General features: G+C 43.2%; 1 protein-coding gene across 5 annotated transcripts in view; it reads right to left on the reverse strand.

Annotated features, from left to right (window-relative positions):
- RAI14 (retinoic acid induced 14) overlaps nt 1-15131 on the reverse strand; it is a 90905-nt gene extending 75774 nt beyond the window's left edge. For 4 of the 5 annotated variants that reach the window (XM_062018340.1, XM_062018339.1, XM_062018338.1 and 1 more), the window contains exons 1-2: nt 15018-15131; nt 5187-5278 (exon numbers count right to left, since the gene is read on the reverse strand). In XM_062018340.1, the coding sequence (XP_061874324.1) occupies nt 5187-5222 (36 nt within the window). In that variant the 5' untranslated portion in view covers nt 5223-5278; nt 15018-15131. Of the gene's footprint in view, nt 1-5186; nt 5279-14624; nt 14680-15017 lie in introns of those variants that run through there. The other variant, XM_062018337.1, reaches the window with a different exon arrangement.
- Between the last annotated feature and the right edge of the window lie 452 nt (nt 15132-15583).

Raw genomic sequence — 15583 nt, forward strand, 5'->3', positions numbered from 1 at the left:
AAATCAGCAGCCCTATTTACTTGTGTGCTCTGGAAACGCCTTTGCTAGCAGGCCCATTCCTGTGCTTTTTAAAGGCCAATAATCTTAGGGTCTTATTTAACTGAGTAGCTAAGCCAAGCAACAGCTGCAGAAAGGGATGTCCTGCTGCTCCTCCTCCTTTCACCATTCCTCTCAGAGTTGACCCTATTGTGAGAAAGAGCAGGGTGTTAACCAGCTAATACCCTACAAAGTAATTTTGTATCACTTTATGTCTCCCAACTGATTCACTGCAGGGTCAGACACCCCTAAAACCACAGGAGCAGAGATGAAAGGAGGAGTCGGGACATCTGTTTTGCTGGCTGCTAGATTGATGTAGCTACACCACCAAAGTAAAGTCCACAGCAGAGACAGACACATGCATGAATATGAGTAGTTGTGTCCACTTTAAATTCAGCTACTCCAGGACAGCCTAGAGACCTTTAATACAGCAGTGAAGATTCCTGTGCAGCCTTCATCCCAGCATACAGTTTTATGTTATCAGCCGTAAGGTTCTCAGTAATGCTGGAGAAGTGTTTGTGTCATTTTTGTTTGTATATACCTTGAAGATTTATTCCTCCTCCTCTTCCTATTTTAATACTAACAGTGAAGCTAAAAAGAAAGGTACCATTTCTCACCCCAATACACCTTCAGTTCTACAAAATAAGACATTCAAGACTTCCAGGAAGAAACAGAAAGCAAGTGGGATGAGAAAAGGGAGTTACTCCATCCCTGCTGACTTTACCCTTATTCCCTGTCTGAAAGTAGTTACCACATCTTATAAACTGAAATATAAGTAAGACTAATTCCAATTAAAACCACCTTCTCTTCCTCCTCACAAATTATAGCTAAGGGCAGCTTCTGGAAACTAAAGAGAAGGATATTTTTCCCTGCTTATCTTGCACAAAATATAGAACAGCTCCTGTTGGCTGTTTTGAATTATGCCCTTAAGGTTTGGCTTCAAAACAGAGGAAACCAGACTGTCACGGATTTAGACTGCTGTGCTCTTAGACTGCATATCTAGATTTTAGGTATCTGAAAAATCCTTTGTGGTCAATTTTGTCTCCAGCCAGTAGACAGTGGTAGTATCGAAAAAGCAATTACTTTCAGACTCTACTTGGTTTTGGGGAGAGGCATTAGCAAGTTATTAAGGGCAGATAAGTAAGGAATACGTGAACCAGTGCAATTTCTAACACTGGGTGGACTAGCTACAGCAAGATGTAGTTGCACCATGCATGTCACTTACCCTTTGCTTTAAAGTAGTAGCCCAGATAACTAGTGTAAAAGTGGGAATGAAGTCATCCCAACACACAGGCACACCTAACTTCTGTAATACCAAGTTTATCCATACATTAGCTAAAGGAGTGTGCTCATTATTCAAGCAGATGCCTTTTAAAAGTTTTACTTGTGTAGGTGAATTCAAACTAGCAATTGCTGCTATTTAGTTTAACAGGAGCAACAATACCTGACCACAAAATTCCCACAGTTTAAACTGAATGGCATATTCAGTTAGATGAGACACCAGGGACTTGTGACATTATTTTGATTTGTTGTGAAATGGCACAAAACACCACGCTGTTGGCTGACTCAGTCTGCTGACTAACAAAAGCTAAACACTGTTTAAGCAGTTAAAAGTGCTCCCAAAGGTTGGCTAGTTGACATATCTAGCTCATTTATAGAGGTAGTCTTTTTAGAAAGAGCTCTCCCTAAACTGAAGGAGTAGAGAGCATCCACCACTGCTGCTGCTAGGAAGCCAATATAGCAGCTGCACCAAACACTAAACTGCAGCTAATAAAAAGACTTTCTAAGTGGTAACCAGCACATCTGCAGATTGAACTACAACAGCACCTCTACCCTCTCCACAGCTACTGAAGGCCACTTCAAGCCAGCTAAAGACATCACTCTAATGGAGTGCCATGAGACTATCTTTATATTAAAGCACAACCTGTTCTAATTCCAAATCCAGTGTGTAATTTTATTCCCGAACATCAAAACTTCTTCAGAAGGTCTATTTTCAAACCTAAAGCATCTTCACCAAACATGGCTGCTGAAGGATCCAGTGCAAATCTGGCCATGACAAACAACACATCCCTTGTTTCAAGGCAGGACACAAATTTAGGATGAAGGATGGAATATTACATTCTTCACAGATTGTGGAGGTCTGTTACAAACTCCACACAAAATCTGGAAAGTCAATTAAACACAAAGTCACCTGTTTCACTGATTGCTCACTGCACATAAACATTAACATCAGTGCATTACAAAAAAAAAAAAAATGGAATGGGTACTGGTATGAAAAGAAAGACAACAGGACTGCACTACAGTAGCTCTTCTGCTCCAAGGGATATACACCTACCACACAAGCTGAAGCTTGGTGTGATGGGTTTGTATAGAGCCACTTTTGCCTGGTGACAGGGGGAAGGGGCTGCAGTGCTGCCCCCATAAACAGCTTGTGAAACTTCCCTTGGCTCCGAGTTGGACCGACCTCCAGCCCTGCTGGGCCAATCTGGTACCTCTGCTGTCACGATTGAAGAAGTTAAATTTGTAGTATGTAGGAGGAGGTGGAAGAGTGGGACAAGATAGAGGTGATCAGGTGTACGCTACAGTCGGAGAAGGAGGAAGAGAGAAGCAGTGGTAGACTGAAGACTCCCCTGCAGCCCACAGCTAGAGAGCAGCTGAATCCCTGTGACCCATGGAGGGCAATGGCAGGACTAATGATTGCCAGGAGCACTGAGAGGATTCTGTGCCAGAGCGGGTGACTGTTGCAGACCCTGTTCCAGAGAGGGCAGAGAGGAGCTGCAGCTCTTGGCATGAATGCCCATTGGAATGGCCCATGCAGGGCTGCCCAGCATGTGAGGGACCTTGTGCTGGAGTAGGGGAATGGCTAGGAGTCCTCCTACCCTGAGGTGAGACACGTAGTAGGAGCCGTTGTGAAGGACTGACTGAAATCCCTACTCCCTGCCCTGCTGCACCACGTAAAAAACTGCAATCAGATGCTTGAGTCTGGGAAGAGGGGAGGGTTGGGGAGAAGAGGATCTTAAAGGGCTAGTCATACTTTTCATAATTTGCCCTACCCTGTATTGCTTTTGCTTGTTTTCTCTTTGTGTTTTCAACTGGTGGCTGATTAGATTGAGTTTCATTTTCTTCCCCATGTTGTGTACTGTTTTGCCTGGGACCATAGGTGTTGAGGAGCCTTCTCTGTCTTTAGGAAGTTTCAAAGGCCCTCAGTACTTCTCTCTTCTCCTGATGGGATGGTGGACTGAGTGAGTGGCTGGTCATGGTTCTCTGTTCCTGGTTATGCCTAACCCATGACATTTGGATCTCCACAGTCCCACCTCTGTGCCCAGCAAGATCATGGAGCACATCCTCCTGGAAACTATGCAAAGGCACATGAACAATAAGGAGGTAATTAGCAACAGACAACATGGCTTCAGTGTGGGCAAATCATGCCTGACAAATTTAGTGTTTTTCTATGACAGGGCTACAATGTTGACAGATAATGGTAGAGCAACTACTGTCATCTACCTGGACTTGTGCAAAGCATTTGGCACTGTCCCACAGGACTTCCTTGTGTGTAAATTGCAGAGAGATGGGTTTGGCAGATGGAGCACTCGGTGCACCAGGAACTGGCTGGAAGGTCACACTCCCAGAGCTGTGGTCAGCAGCTCAATGTCCAAGTGGGGAGACTGAGGAGAGGCGTTCCTCAGGGGTTGGTACTTGGCCTGGCGCTGGGGGACGTCTCTGTCAGTGAAGCAGACAGTGGATCCAGGGCCCCCTCAGCAACTTGCCAATGACACTGAGGTGTGTGGTGCAGCTGACATGCGGCTGGGACCCAGAGGGGCCTGCACAGGCCTCAGAGGTGCAGCCATGAGAACATCATGACATTCAGCAAGGCCAAGGGGCAAGGTCTTGCATGTGGGCCGAGGCAATCCCAGGCACAAATAGAGGCTGGGGGATGAGTGGATTGAGAACAGCCCTGCAGAGAAGGACTGAGGGATGTTGGTGAATGAAATCTGGACAGGAGTCAGCAATAGACACTTGCAGCCCAGAAAACCAACTGTGTTCTGGACTGCATGAAAAGAAGCATGGCTCTGGTGAGATCCCATCTGCAGTCCAGATCTGGGGTCACCAACAGAAAAAGGACATGGACCTGTTGGAGTGAGTTCAGAGGAGGTCACAAAGATGACGAGAGTGCTGCACCACCTCTCCTATGGAGACAGGTTGAGAGAGGTAGAGTTGTTCAGCCTGGAAAAGTGGCGGCCCTGGGAAGATCTTAGAGCAGCCTTGCAGTACACCTAAAAGAGCCTGTATAAAAGTCAGAGAGAGACTTTTTACAAGCACCTGTAGTGACAGGACAAGGGGTGACGGCTTTAAACTGAGAGAGGGTTGATTTAGATTAGATGTAAGGAAGAAGTTCTCCCTTGTGCAGGTCGTGAGGCACTGGAACAGGCTGCCCAGAAAGGCAATGGATGCTCCATCCATGGTAATGTCCAGGGTCAGCTTGGACAGAGCTTTAAGCAATCTAGTCTACTGGAAGGTGTCCTTGCCCACGGCAGGGCCTTTGGAACTGGATGATCCTTATGGTCCCCTGCAACCCAAACCAGCCTGATGTCTCCCTAAACGCAGTTCTGAAGACTCGCCTGTTCAACTTCCATATTTATGTCTGTCATCCTCACTGCTCAAGCTACATATTCACCTCTCCTGTTCCGCTAGAACTGATAAGCCACAGCTACCCTAACTGCACAGCTGTTTCCTGTATTCTTGCTGACCAAGAAACCTTGCCACAGACCAAGGAGTCATTTAGTTAAGTGCTCAAACACCACACTGATAAGACAGAAATACGACTGGGCAGTAAAGTCCTTATTATTCTTAATCCTATACCTGGAAGTTTCAGTCTGGGCATCAGCACTATCTGACAAGTTCTGCAGACCCCTCACACATATGTATGATTCAGTTATTGGGAGCAAGGTAGTGAAACACTATTAAGTTTGCAAAACAAGACTGCACTCCAAATAGCAACAGTGTACTACATACCATACTCAGCTGTTGCCTTTGTGCTTGGAAAAGATTTTCTTCTCTGTAATTCATTAACCTACAGCCTTATCAAGGTAGGAATGAAGAACTTGTTTCTAGCATGGAAACCAGCAGCCATGCTAAGCAGAAATACTTACGTCACTCTTTCTGAACTTCGCTTTTAAGCTCTTCATGCTGACCACATTCAACCTTCCAAACCTTTGAGGAGCTTTATATCCTTCTTCAATATCTAAACAAAAAAGAAAGAAAAATAAGATTCCAACTTGGTACCATTCAGTTCACTGGTAGTTGAGTCTGAATTGAATTTGCATACCTATATCACCCTTTCAGGATTTAGCCCTCAAGCTTTAAAAAACATTAACTACCAGCTAAGGGAAACTTTCTGATTCTCCAAACTTAAAACAAGCTTAAGTTTGACCACAGAAGAATAGGACAAATCTTTACCAAAAACTCAAGTGCGTATCATGTTTTGCTAGCTATCTCTTAACATAAGTAGATCACTGACATGTTCATACACGTAACAGCTTTCTCTGCCCGCTGTCTGTTTTAACATTACCACTAGGGCAGCCAGCTGTAAATTGGGAAAAGCAGAAAAAAGTATGCAAAGTCATTCACTAAAAGCTTCACTATCCTAAAACTATGGATCTGTGCCAGGTGGCAAAAGTACCACTATTATTGTATGCACAAGCCTAACCACTAACCAACATCAAAGTTATACTTAAACCCATCACATACTACAACAGCTCAATGTAACCTAGCAGATTGCACCCTCTGAGCAAAAATTTTTTTATACTCTTCCCTATAAGAAACTGTATGTGTAGTCTTGGAGTCATAGCTGCTTTTAATCTGGCAACGCACTACCACAATCATGCTCCCCCTTCCTCCCTTTCAAGTGAAGAAAAGCAGCCGTTGTACAAACATATACAACTAACATTACAGGCAAGCTGCAAGCTCTCTCAGGGGAACAGGGAGACAGCGCTCAGGGCAAAATTTCCTACAGAAAGCTTCAATATATCATGTATTACAAATCCAGGACAAATACAATGGTGAACAACATATCAAAGCATAGCAATGTGCTTTTCCCTAAAGCACAGTGGAAAAACTTAATGAAAGAGCAACAAAGCCTGAAGTGGGCAAAGCAATCTATGCAAAAACATTCCAAATGTCCAGTTTTACAGCACCACCCTTACTGGAATAGCCAGTCAGTCTCATCTACAAGTTTTAGCTGCTACACAAATTCCTTCTGAAGGAATAGTTTAAAGTAAAGGATGTTCAGCTGTATAAACTTCCTCCCTCCGCCCCAGAAAAAAAGGAGAAAAAAAAATATTATGAGTCTAGTCAGATAAATAAATAACTGAAATGAAGACTGGAGCATAAATTCAAACAGGTCATGCAAGGTCCCTAATGTTTCACATCACTCTTGAGAAGCAGTAGATTATCATTTAATAAGCAAAGCAAGACTCAATTTTTTTTACAAAAGAAAGTCTCATTATTACCAAAAAAGTTGCTGTGTTCTACACGATCACTTTAAATTTTGAAACACAACTACACAGTACACTCTTGGTTAAAATATACATGAATGTTTCCACAAAATACAACACTAAATACCATTCAGGAATAGCAATTAGTTCTAAGTAAACATGTCATTTAGTTCAACCCCATATTTATCTGGCAGCAATTTAAGACAAACACAAGTACATGTCTTCAAAAAACCCCAAACAAACAAAAAAATCCCATACACTATATACAGACAAACACATTTCCCACAGAACACACACTTACACTAGGTAATCTGCATGAGGTAATTTCATAGGTTGTTAAAATATCATTAAATCTAATTAAATGACTCTAGTTCTAATTGAACAGTCATTCTGAAGTCATACCAGATTCCTGACTGCTCTCAGGGATGTGAACAAGGGGTTTAATTCGCTTGGTTTTCATGTCAAGGAGAATGGGCTTGTGGCATTTTGTTAATTCTTTGGCATGAAAAAACCAAAAGAAAAAAAAAAGCAGAAACTTCTCATTCCTTGGCTTAAGTGACAATTTTTTATCTTCTTTCCAGGATGAATAGACTATTTGTAAAATAGAAACAAAAATAACTTAAGTTAGTTTTCTTCAAAAAGAAATAATTGTTTTAGGTTGCTCTGAGAGAAGTATATTACTTTATTTCTGCTTTACCTATTCAAATTTTGGAAAAAGTGTTTAAATTGCACAACAGCTGTCATAACCTGCACTGTAAAGGAGCCTGAACCTCAGCAAGAGCTAAATAATCTTCTCCTAAATCATTCTCAAGCAATACCGAGGATTGTGAGCATTGGAAAGACCGGAAATACCAGGGACAAGGCAAATACCTTTACACACTTATCTGGCTTTCTTTACAAACCACATCAGAAAAAAAAAAAAAAAAAAAGAAAGGTTAAAAAAGGAAAAATAAAATTTAGGACAAAATTTAAGAAAAACAAAACCAGAATGTAAAGGAAATTTGAAAGCTGAGAGTCACCATATAATATCCTACAAAATCCAAAACTTAACAGGACTTCTGATGTTAAAAATTAAAAATATTTTACAGAAAAAAAAACCCCAACAAACTATTGAATTGGACCAGTTAATAAAATATAAGAAATCCTGTGCATGAAGAATGGAAAACAAGAAATCTTTCCTCACATACTGATTGCCAAAGAATTGTCTGCTACAGGCTGTCTTTCCCCTTCTCACCACCTCAGCATTTTTGGCTCCCACAAGCAAAACATTTGTTACAGCTCCCATGGAAGATGAAGTACTCAACTACAGGGTTATGGGGGAGGTGACAATTCCTTGTAGGTAAACACACAGAACATCTGCAAAGCTGGACTCTCTTCTATGAGGAACCTGTAATACAGTCTAATTAATAAGCTTTGCAAGTGTTCCCAATATGTTGCTTTTCCCTCTTTTGAGGACGGAAGAAGAGGTGAGCTGTTTTTCTATTAGAAGCTAACATTTTTCCCACAGGATACTTCACTTCTTGCATAAGTTCATTTTACACAGTAAATGTGAAAAGTTCTCAATATAATTAAAACAGTATGCACAAGCACACAAAAACAGCATTCCCAAGTTTTGTGGGTATCACATCTGTATTTTGTCCATAACAGATAGGTAAACACAAACATTAAGATTACAGTTTGTGCATTATAATGCCCGTAATCTTTCAGCTGTAGAGAGAAAAATCCCTGAAGTGGTGAGAGCTGCCATTTTTTGGCACTGCTTATAGGAATAAGTCTCCTCTTACACAGTGTAATTACTAGAATTGATGCAAAAAGAGGTCAGCATCCTGGTTCAGCAGAGCTTTATGGCAACTGTTCATTTACCAGAGGGGGGATAAAGGAAGTGCCATTAATACCCTATCTTACAAGATGGCAAATTACTAGAAATTCACCAGGGAGCATCAAGACACTTCAAAACAGCATTTCTGCAATGAATCACAGGAACTGACAAGCAGCAGTCTCCACTAATAGTGGCGTTTCTTTCTTTCAGAACAAATGTAATACAAAATGACAGTGCTCAGTATTAAGTAACTGCAGCAAGTTAAGCAATAGAAAAAACACTTAACTCCAAGGATTCTCAACAGCTAATGCTGATCACATGGTTTTAACCATTTGCTGCAAAATCAAGTATCTAGTCATCCGTCTCATTTTCCTTCAGCTTAATGTTAAGGATTAGCTTTTAGAAATTCCAACTACCAAAAACATTTCTAGGTTGGTGGTACACCTATTTGGTTAAAACAAGAGTCACTGAAGGGGTGGTACCCTTCAACCTCATTAATATGGAAGTGTGTTTTAATACACAATACAATCTTTAGGTTTAAATGCAATAGACAGATTAGGATAATCTTCCCCAATGATTTACAGTGATATTTACACAAACCATCACACAATACTATCATATTTTTTATTTTCATTAAATTGCATTAAAATCAAAGCAAGGTCTTTCAAACAATGTTACAATTAATTCATTTAGTGGTCAAAGATCCAGTGATGCAACAGTAAAACAGCCTTAACTTTACTAAGTAAAACTATAAGTTTACAGTACAACTGTATGTTATGCACATCATTCATGAAAACGACAGTTACCCTTTGTTAATAAATGCTGAATTCAATTAAATGTCAAAATTCTTGCATCCCTTTTAGAACACCCTAAGAAACCTCCACCGCACATAGTGCTCTTCTACAGCAAAGCATGATCTGTGTCATCAACTAATTTGCCCTTCCCCTATCAAAAATATTTTAATTTAAGACTTTGTGTTGTTACAGAAAGGAACTAGAGACTCCCTACAGGATCTGGCAACACAGACAGGAAAAAAAAGGGAATCTGGAAGAATACCATTAAAAGAAGTCTGGAAGAATACCATTGCTGCCATATATTTACAACTCCTTTTTGTGAAAACACCTATGGTCATAATGGAAATAAGGAGGTCCTGAAGTACCTTCTCCCAAAGCACAGCATCATCACTTACTCTGTGGATTATGACTTTCTAAATTACAAGACCTGAACTGGCCCAGAAGTACAAGCCTTTTGTGACAGCCAGAACTGCAGAGTAGGCAGAAGCACCTACACTACTAGCACTTCTTCTGCTGTCCACCTTCAGTATCCAACTTCTCAAATGCTGAGCTCCCCTGACCCTATCTAATACAAAGAATATGTCCAAACCTGAGCTCCTCCTCAGCATTGCCAAGGCCACAGGATCACCTGGAGGCATTAGCTATCGCCCACTCTCTTTGGTTTTTCACACATAAATGCAGTAAGCCCATTGCTGTCCTAAAAAAAAAAATCCATCCCACACTTCACTGACAATCTTCTCATTTTCATACAGCTGAGCATATTATTCTCTCTGTTTCTCAGGCCAAAGCAGGGAAATATGTAGGATGTGATCAAAAGCAATGGGAAGATTTCCCCACTCTTTATCAGCACAGCTCAGATTTTCCATCTTGAGTATCCCATCCGCCTGTCACAGGAAAAGTCAAATGGAATAGAATTTTTTTAAACTTTATGTCACCTATGTAGACAAATAATTCTTCTCTTGGTTAATCTGCTGTTACTTAATAATGAAAGCACACTGAAAAATGCACCGAGAAGCCCAAGTGCTACGCAAGAGCAGGAGTGATTTATATACAGTTAATCCCACTCTAAACAGAATCAGACATCAGAGATAGCAAGGGCCTTGGGTAACTTAGTACAATCCCTCTATCTGTCCACAAATCACTGGCAAAGATGTGCTGAGCTGTACAAATTTCAGCATTTAAGCCCCAGAGTTAGAGCTCCATTGATACTACACCACTAATAAATCTACAACTTTCCAGTTTTCACTCCCTCCTTCAGAACACTTTGCACCAATTCTCTACTCTTACATGTTCTTTTGATATTCAGAATTTCCAAATGTTCAACATCCTTTTTAAGGGACTCAGCTGAAGCAGTACCTGCCTCTGTGTATGTTGCACAACCAATTCAAATCCAGGCAAGACCATTGATGTGGGGATACACACAGTTTCTTAAGCAGTGTTTTCAAAATCAGTTCTAGACAGCTGGGAGAAAGCTTGCATCAAGAAGGCCTTAAACACAGCAAGTTACAGAACATCAGAGAAAAAACAAAATGTGACATTGTCCTGATTTTTTTTTACTTGGCACATTAGACAGCACTCCAGGAAAAATTCTAGCTCAAGTGAAGTTCAGGCAAAATTGTCCTTCGCTCTTTGCATACTCCAGTTTACTCTTTTCTTACTACAGTTCCTTTGTCTGGAAATGTCTGTCAACACACACCTAGCCCACTGAAGAGCACAGCAAAAGTGACAAGATTTGCTGCAAGAGATGTACTTACACCTTTCACTGCTTTCAACTTCCCTGTCTCTAAAACAAGAAGCCTTTCACTTATGTGTCCATCAATTTTGAGACCATATTCTCTGCGTTGACCACCCGTAAGATCTGCTGCAGTGAGACTTTCCATTATTCAAAACCATGTCCAACAGTGCCAGATTGGAATTGAAGCCTCCAGTTCCAATTAGAAATAGAAAAAAAATGATACAAAGTCCCACTTGTGAAATGCCACAACTTTTCTTAAATGAAAAATCCACATGGATAACAGCTAGTACTTGTTTATACTCCCTTCCTAATATTCTGTACCAACCGTTCAACTAGATGCTCTTCAGAATCAGCAAACACAGCATTGTACTGATGCAAATTAAATCTAAGAAGAGATATCCATGATTTTATGGATTAATATTCTGAAATAGTCTAAGGCAGAACAGTCACCTATTACAGTAGAAGTCAGGAAGACAGAAAAATCAATTTAATTTACCTAAGACATTTGTCAAGTCTCACCCCTCTAGACTCTGTCCTTACACTTCTGAAAGGTCTTGGAAAGGTATCCTACTGAAAACTCCTGTAGTCTATAAATACCTTTAGGGATTGTGTTGTTAACACCACCTCCCTGTTCAGCTTCCAAGTTCTTGAGTAGAGAAAATACTTAGCTGATGAAAATGCAGTATCTTTTTAAACATTACCCAAAAACATAAAGAGAGTTGTATATGTTTCCACTCCTCAGAAAAAAAGTACTAGGAATGCAGATATTTTCTATCCTAGAAGACTATCAATGCTATGTACTAGCAGAACATCAGCAAGATCAACATCTACATTTTGATGATAATCAAGTGATTTTTACCCAATTTTATTCAAGTTGTTGAAACTTATATCCAATAGAAGTAGCATTAAGCTCCATAAAAATACTGGAGAAAAAGATGTGTTAAGATGCTTCTAGACTTCAGGGACCTATGAATCCCTAGATCTACTTTAAAGTTATTGTGCTGGTGTCTCTGGCAAGTCCTCAGAAAGCATATGAGCATCAAATGCCCCAGAGACATTTCAAGTGTCACAAGACCTTTGTGAATCCAGACATCTGCAATAACCAAGAGTAACTCCCTACCTCTCAGCAGTTATGAGGAAAGACATGGAAGATCCTCAACTACTGCGGTTGGAGAGTCATAGACAAGTCATACAAAATCTTCTTCTGTTTTAATGACTGTGAAAATATGGCCCTCCACTTTACCCATCCCCTTCTATAGCTTCAGGTGGAAAATCCCCCCTACATGTCATTTCACAATATTTTGAAAACCAGTATGGCTTTCAGGCACAGAACCAAAAGGAGACAGGCAGCTTTAGAAAATACACAAAAGTTATTACAGCATTCATTCAAAACGCAAGATCTGCCAGCAGAGGAAGGACTTGAGTCAAGATCCAACACTTCCCCCAGGCAAGTGTGCCAACCATTGGGCCAGAAATGGTCTCAAGTTCAGCACACCAACTCCCACCATCACCTCAGGCATTACTGGTCATACTGTTCTAGACTTCAACACACAAAGGAAGGATGCTTTCTTTCAGTGCTGTGTACTTCCATGTCAGCAGTCCTCAGCAAGCGCCTGGACTTACAGTAGTTAGTCTTAAGTGTCAGTGGAGATCGTCAGTTGCTTCCACATTTCAGCAGACTCAAATTTGCCTCTGGTAGTTTGACAGTGATAAGCTTTACTCTAATGTATTACCTGAATTATATAGCTTTTTGCACTACTTCCTCTCTATCCTAACAGTGCTTTTTTAGATGGCCCTCAAAATGTAAAGAGCAGCAATGACTGACAACTATTAGAACAAGCCTCAAACTACTTCAAATGCAGAGTTATTACCTATATGCATTCACAGGCAACTAGACATCAAGTCCAAGGAATGCATGCAAGAGAACAGGCTTCTCAGATATGCAGGAAGTATGCACACAGCAGGAGAGCCAATTACTCGAATCTATAACCCCAGAGGACATTATGGATTGCTTTGCTTCCACTTTAGGATTTTCAGTAGTGTACTATCTCTGCGACTGAGCAAGGCACTAAAGCTTTGAACTGATTTGTTCTAGTTTTGCTTGGTTTTTTTCTATGTAGCTATTTAAAACATTATCCAAGTGCAAAAAGAACTAGCCCACAATCTGCTCTCAAAAGGAATGTGATTAAGGTATTGTTGCTGTAGGATTTGGAAATTGCCAAGATCTTGTATAAGAATTGAGCTTTCACGTTTCTCAAGGCACTGCATCTTCCTCCAGAGAGGCACAAACCCCTTATCAAAGAGAACAATTACACAGTGGATAACATACAAAAGGCAAAAACAACCGCAACCCCAAAAGACCCAAATCAAAAGAAGAAAGAGATGAGCAAGTGAATAAAATCTTCTGTTATATGCTTCATGAGACCAGCAGCCTCCTGTCTACTCTCTTCACTTGATGTTATCCATCTCTTCGTTCAGTGAAGAAGAGGGGAGGAGGTAGTGTTTTATTACTTTGCTGGCAGATGCTCTCTTGGAAGAGGGAAGAGAACATCACAGGGCCAATATTTTTTTGAGGTTGGAAGGACGGGTGTCTGCTACTGCACAGCGACTTTATTGGCACTGAGGATGGCTTCAACTCAAGAGAACCCTGCGCTTGTACCACATGTCCTTTCACCATAGTTCATATAGCTGTTGTGCAATTCTTCTATTAGTAAATAAAATCTCATTGACAGCTTTCCATGAGTGTCTCAAGACAAGAGCCACGCAAGATATTTACTAAATTCATTTACTCCTAGTTAATCAAGGACATCAGAAGGCTTTTCTGAATTGATGTATGTGCAGTTCTTGGCATTTGATTTTTTTTTAATAACATACTAATCTGCAACTCACTTGGATAACAAGAAAAAAAAACACTAAACAGACTACAGCTTCTACTCAAGTAGACCTCACTTCACTCAAATGCAAGTGTTTTATATCAGTTCTGTACTAAGCATGCTCACATTCACCACAGAAACAAACGGGACATTTTGTTAAGATCCTGCATTGCTGATCAGGCGGAATTTAACTAGTCTTTACACAGGAAAAAACTTAGGAATGTCACAAGTGGCAACAGGAGACTGAGGAAGGCTTGGTGCTGCCAGACGCTATGCAAGAGAAAGTAAAATGTTTCGCGTGCTCTTTTGGAAGTTAGAAGCGCTGTTTCCTCGGTAAAGTTGATGTGACTCCCAAAGCAGAGTATCTATTTCTTTAACAGCTATAGAAATTTCTGACCTTTTAAGCCCCCGCTGCCATAGGAAGGCACAGCCTCGGTGCGTGCCCGCGGGACAGGAGCGGACGCGTCCGGCACCGGTGCGGGGAAACCCGGTGGAGCCCGGCTGCCAAGCCCGCCCTCTTCCGAGCCCCCACTACCACCCCAGACAGAAACCGCCCCAAATGACCACCGAGACAACACCGTCCCAGAGACCACCTTTGTATCGGTGCGAGGCAACCTGAGAGTCCCCGCATGGGGGCGGATTGAACTCCCGTCAGGGTCCCCCGGGAGAGGGGTGAGGGGGCAGCACGGCTGCCCCCGGGGCTCGCCTGGACCCGCGCTGTCAGCCACCGGCAGATCCCATCCCTGAGGCGACGAAGGCAGCCCCGCGGCTCCGCTCGGGGCCGACGGACCGGCGGAGACCGATCGACGGGGGGGTAGGGGTGTGGGGCAGTGGAGCACGCCGGCCTGACCGCACCAAGGGGCTACCGCTCACCTCGTTGGCTGCTGTCACCCCCTTCCACGCACCAAGAGAGAAATAAAACCAACGTGAAACTATAAACAAAGTAAATAAAAATAAGCAGCAGCTGCTCACGGGCTGCGCCCCCCCCCCCGTACTCTGCACTCCCCCACGGCTCTCCGGCAGCGCCGGGGGAAGAGAAGGAAGAAGTTTCCTCCTGTTGCACTCTGTACAGGGCTTCTCCCCGCAGGCTCCGCCGCGCAAGCAGCCGGTGGGAACGGCGGCAGCAGCCTCCGTGGTCGGTGGCGTAGGCGGGGGCAGGTGGGCGCCGCACACAAAGCCCCTATTCACAGCGCCCGCCGCCGCGCGTCCCTGCACGCCACCTTCCCCCCTTCCTTCCCCCGCCGCCGCCCGCCGAGCCGCCCTCACCTCATGGAGCAGCCGCGTCCCGCTACCACAGCCGCCAGCAGCCGCGCACCCAACCGCGCCGCTGCCGAAGGGCGGAGCGGCGGCGCCGCGCGCCCCGGGACACCCGCCCGCTCCGCGCCGATAGGGCGGGAGGGGGCGGGGGGGGCGTGACATCACTCCGCGGCCACGTGATCGCGGGGCTCCGGCCCAGCGCGCTCGCGGAGGGAGGGTCACGTGGCGCGCGGGGGGGGGGGGGGGGGGGTCTCGCCGTGAGGGGATGAGAGTGGCAGGAAGGGTTGTCACCCCGGGTGTGTGTGGCGGTGATGTCTGTGGGAGACGCTTCAAGCTGGGGTACGCTTCAAGAGCGGGAAGGAGAGTGCGGAGTCCCTTCTGCCTCTGGAAGCCTTCTGGTCTCCTCGGGAGAAAACTGAGACCAGGCAAAGAATATATCAGGTTCTAAAAGGAGTGCGAGTGCTTGAGCGCGTGGGAGAAGTCCAGCACCTCACTTCTCGCCAAAGCTTCCCTGTGTGTCAAATCCTCATTCTCAGACCTCTAGGTAGGAAGGACTACTTCAGAAGAAAGAGAAA

Source organism: Colius striatus, chromosome Z (genome assembly GCF_028858725.1).
Source record: "Colius striatus isolate bColStr4 chromosome Z, bColStr4.1.hap1, whole genome shotgun sequence".
In the NCBI taxonomy this organism is placed as follows: Eukaryota; Metazoa; Chordata; class Aves; order Coliiformes; family Coliidae; genus Colius; species Colius striatus.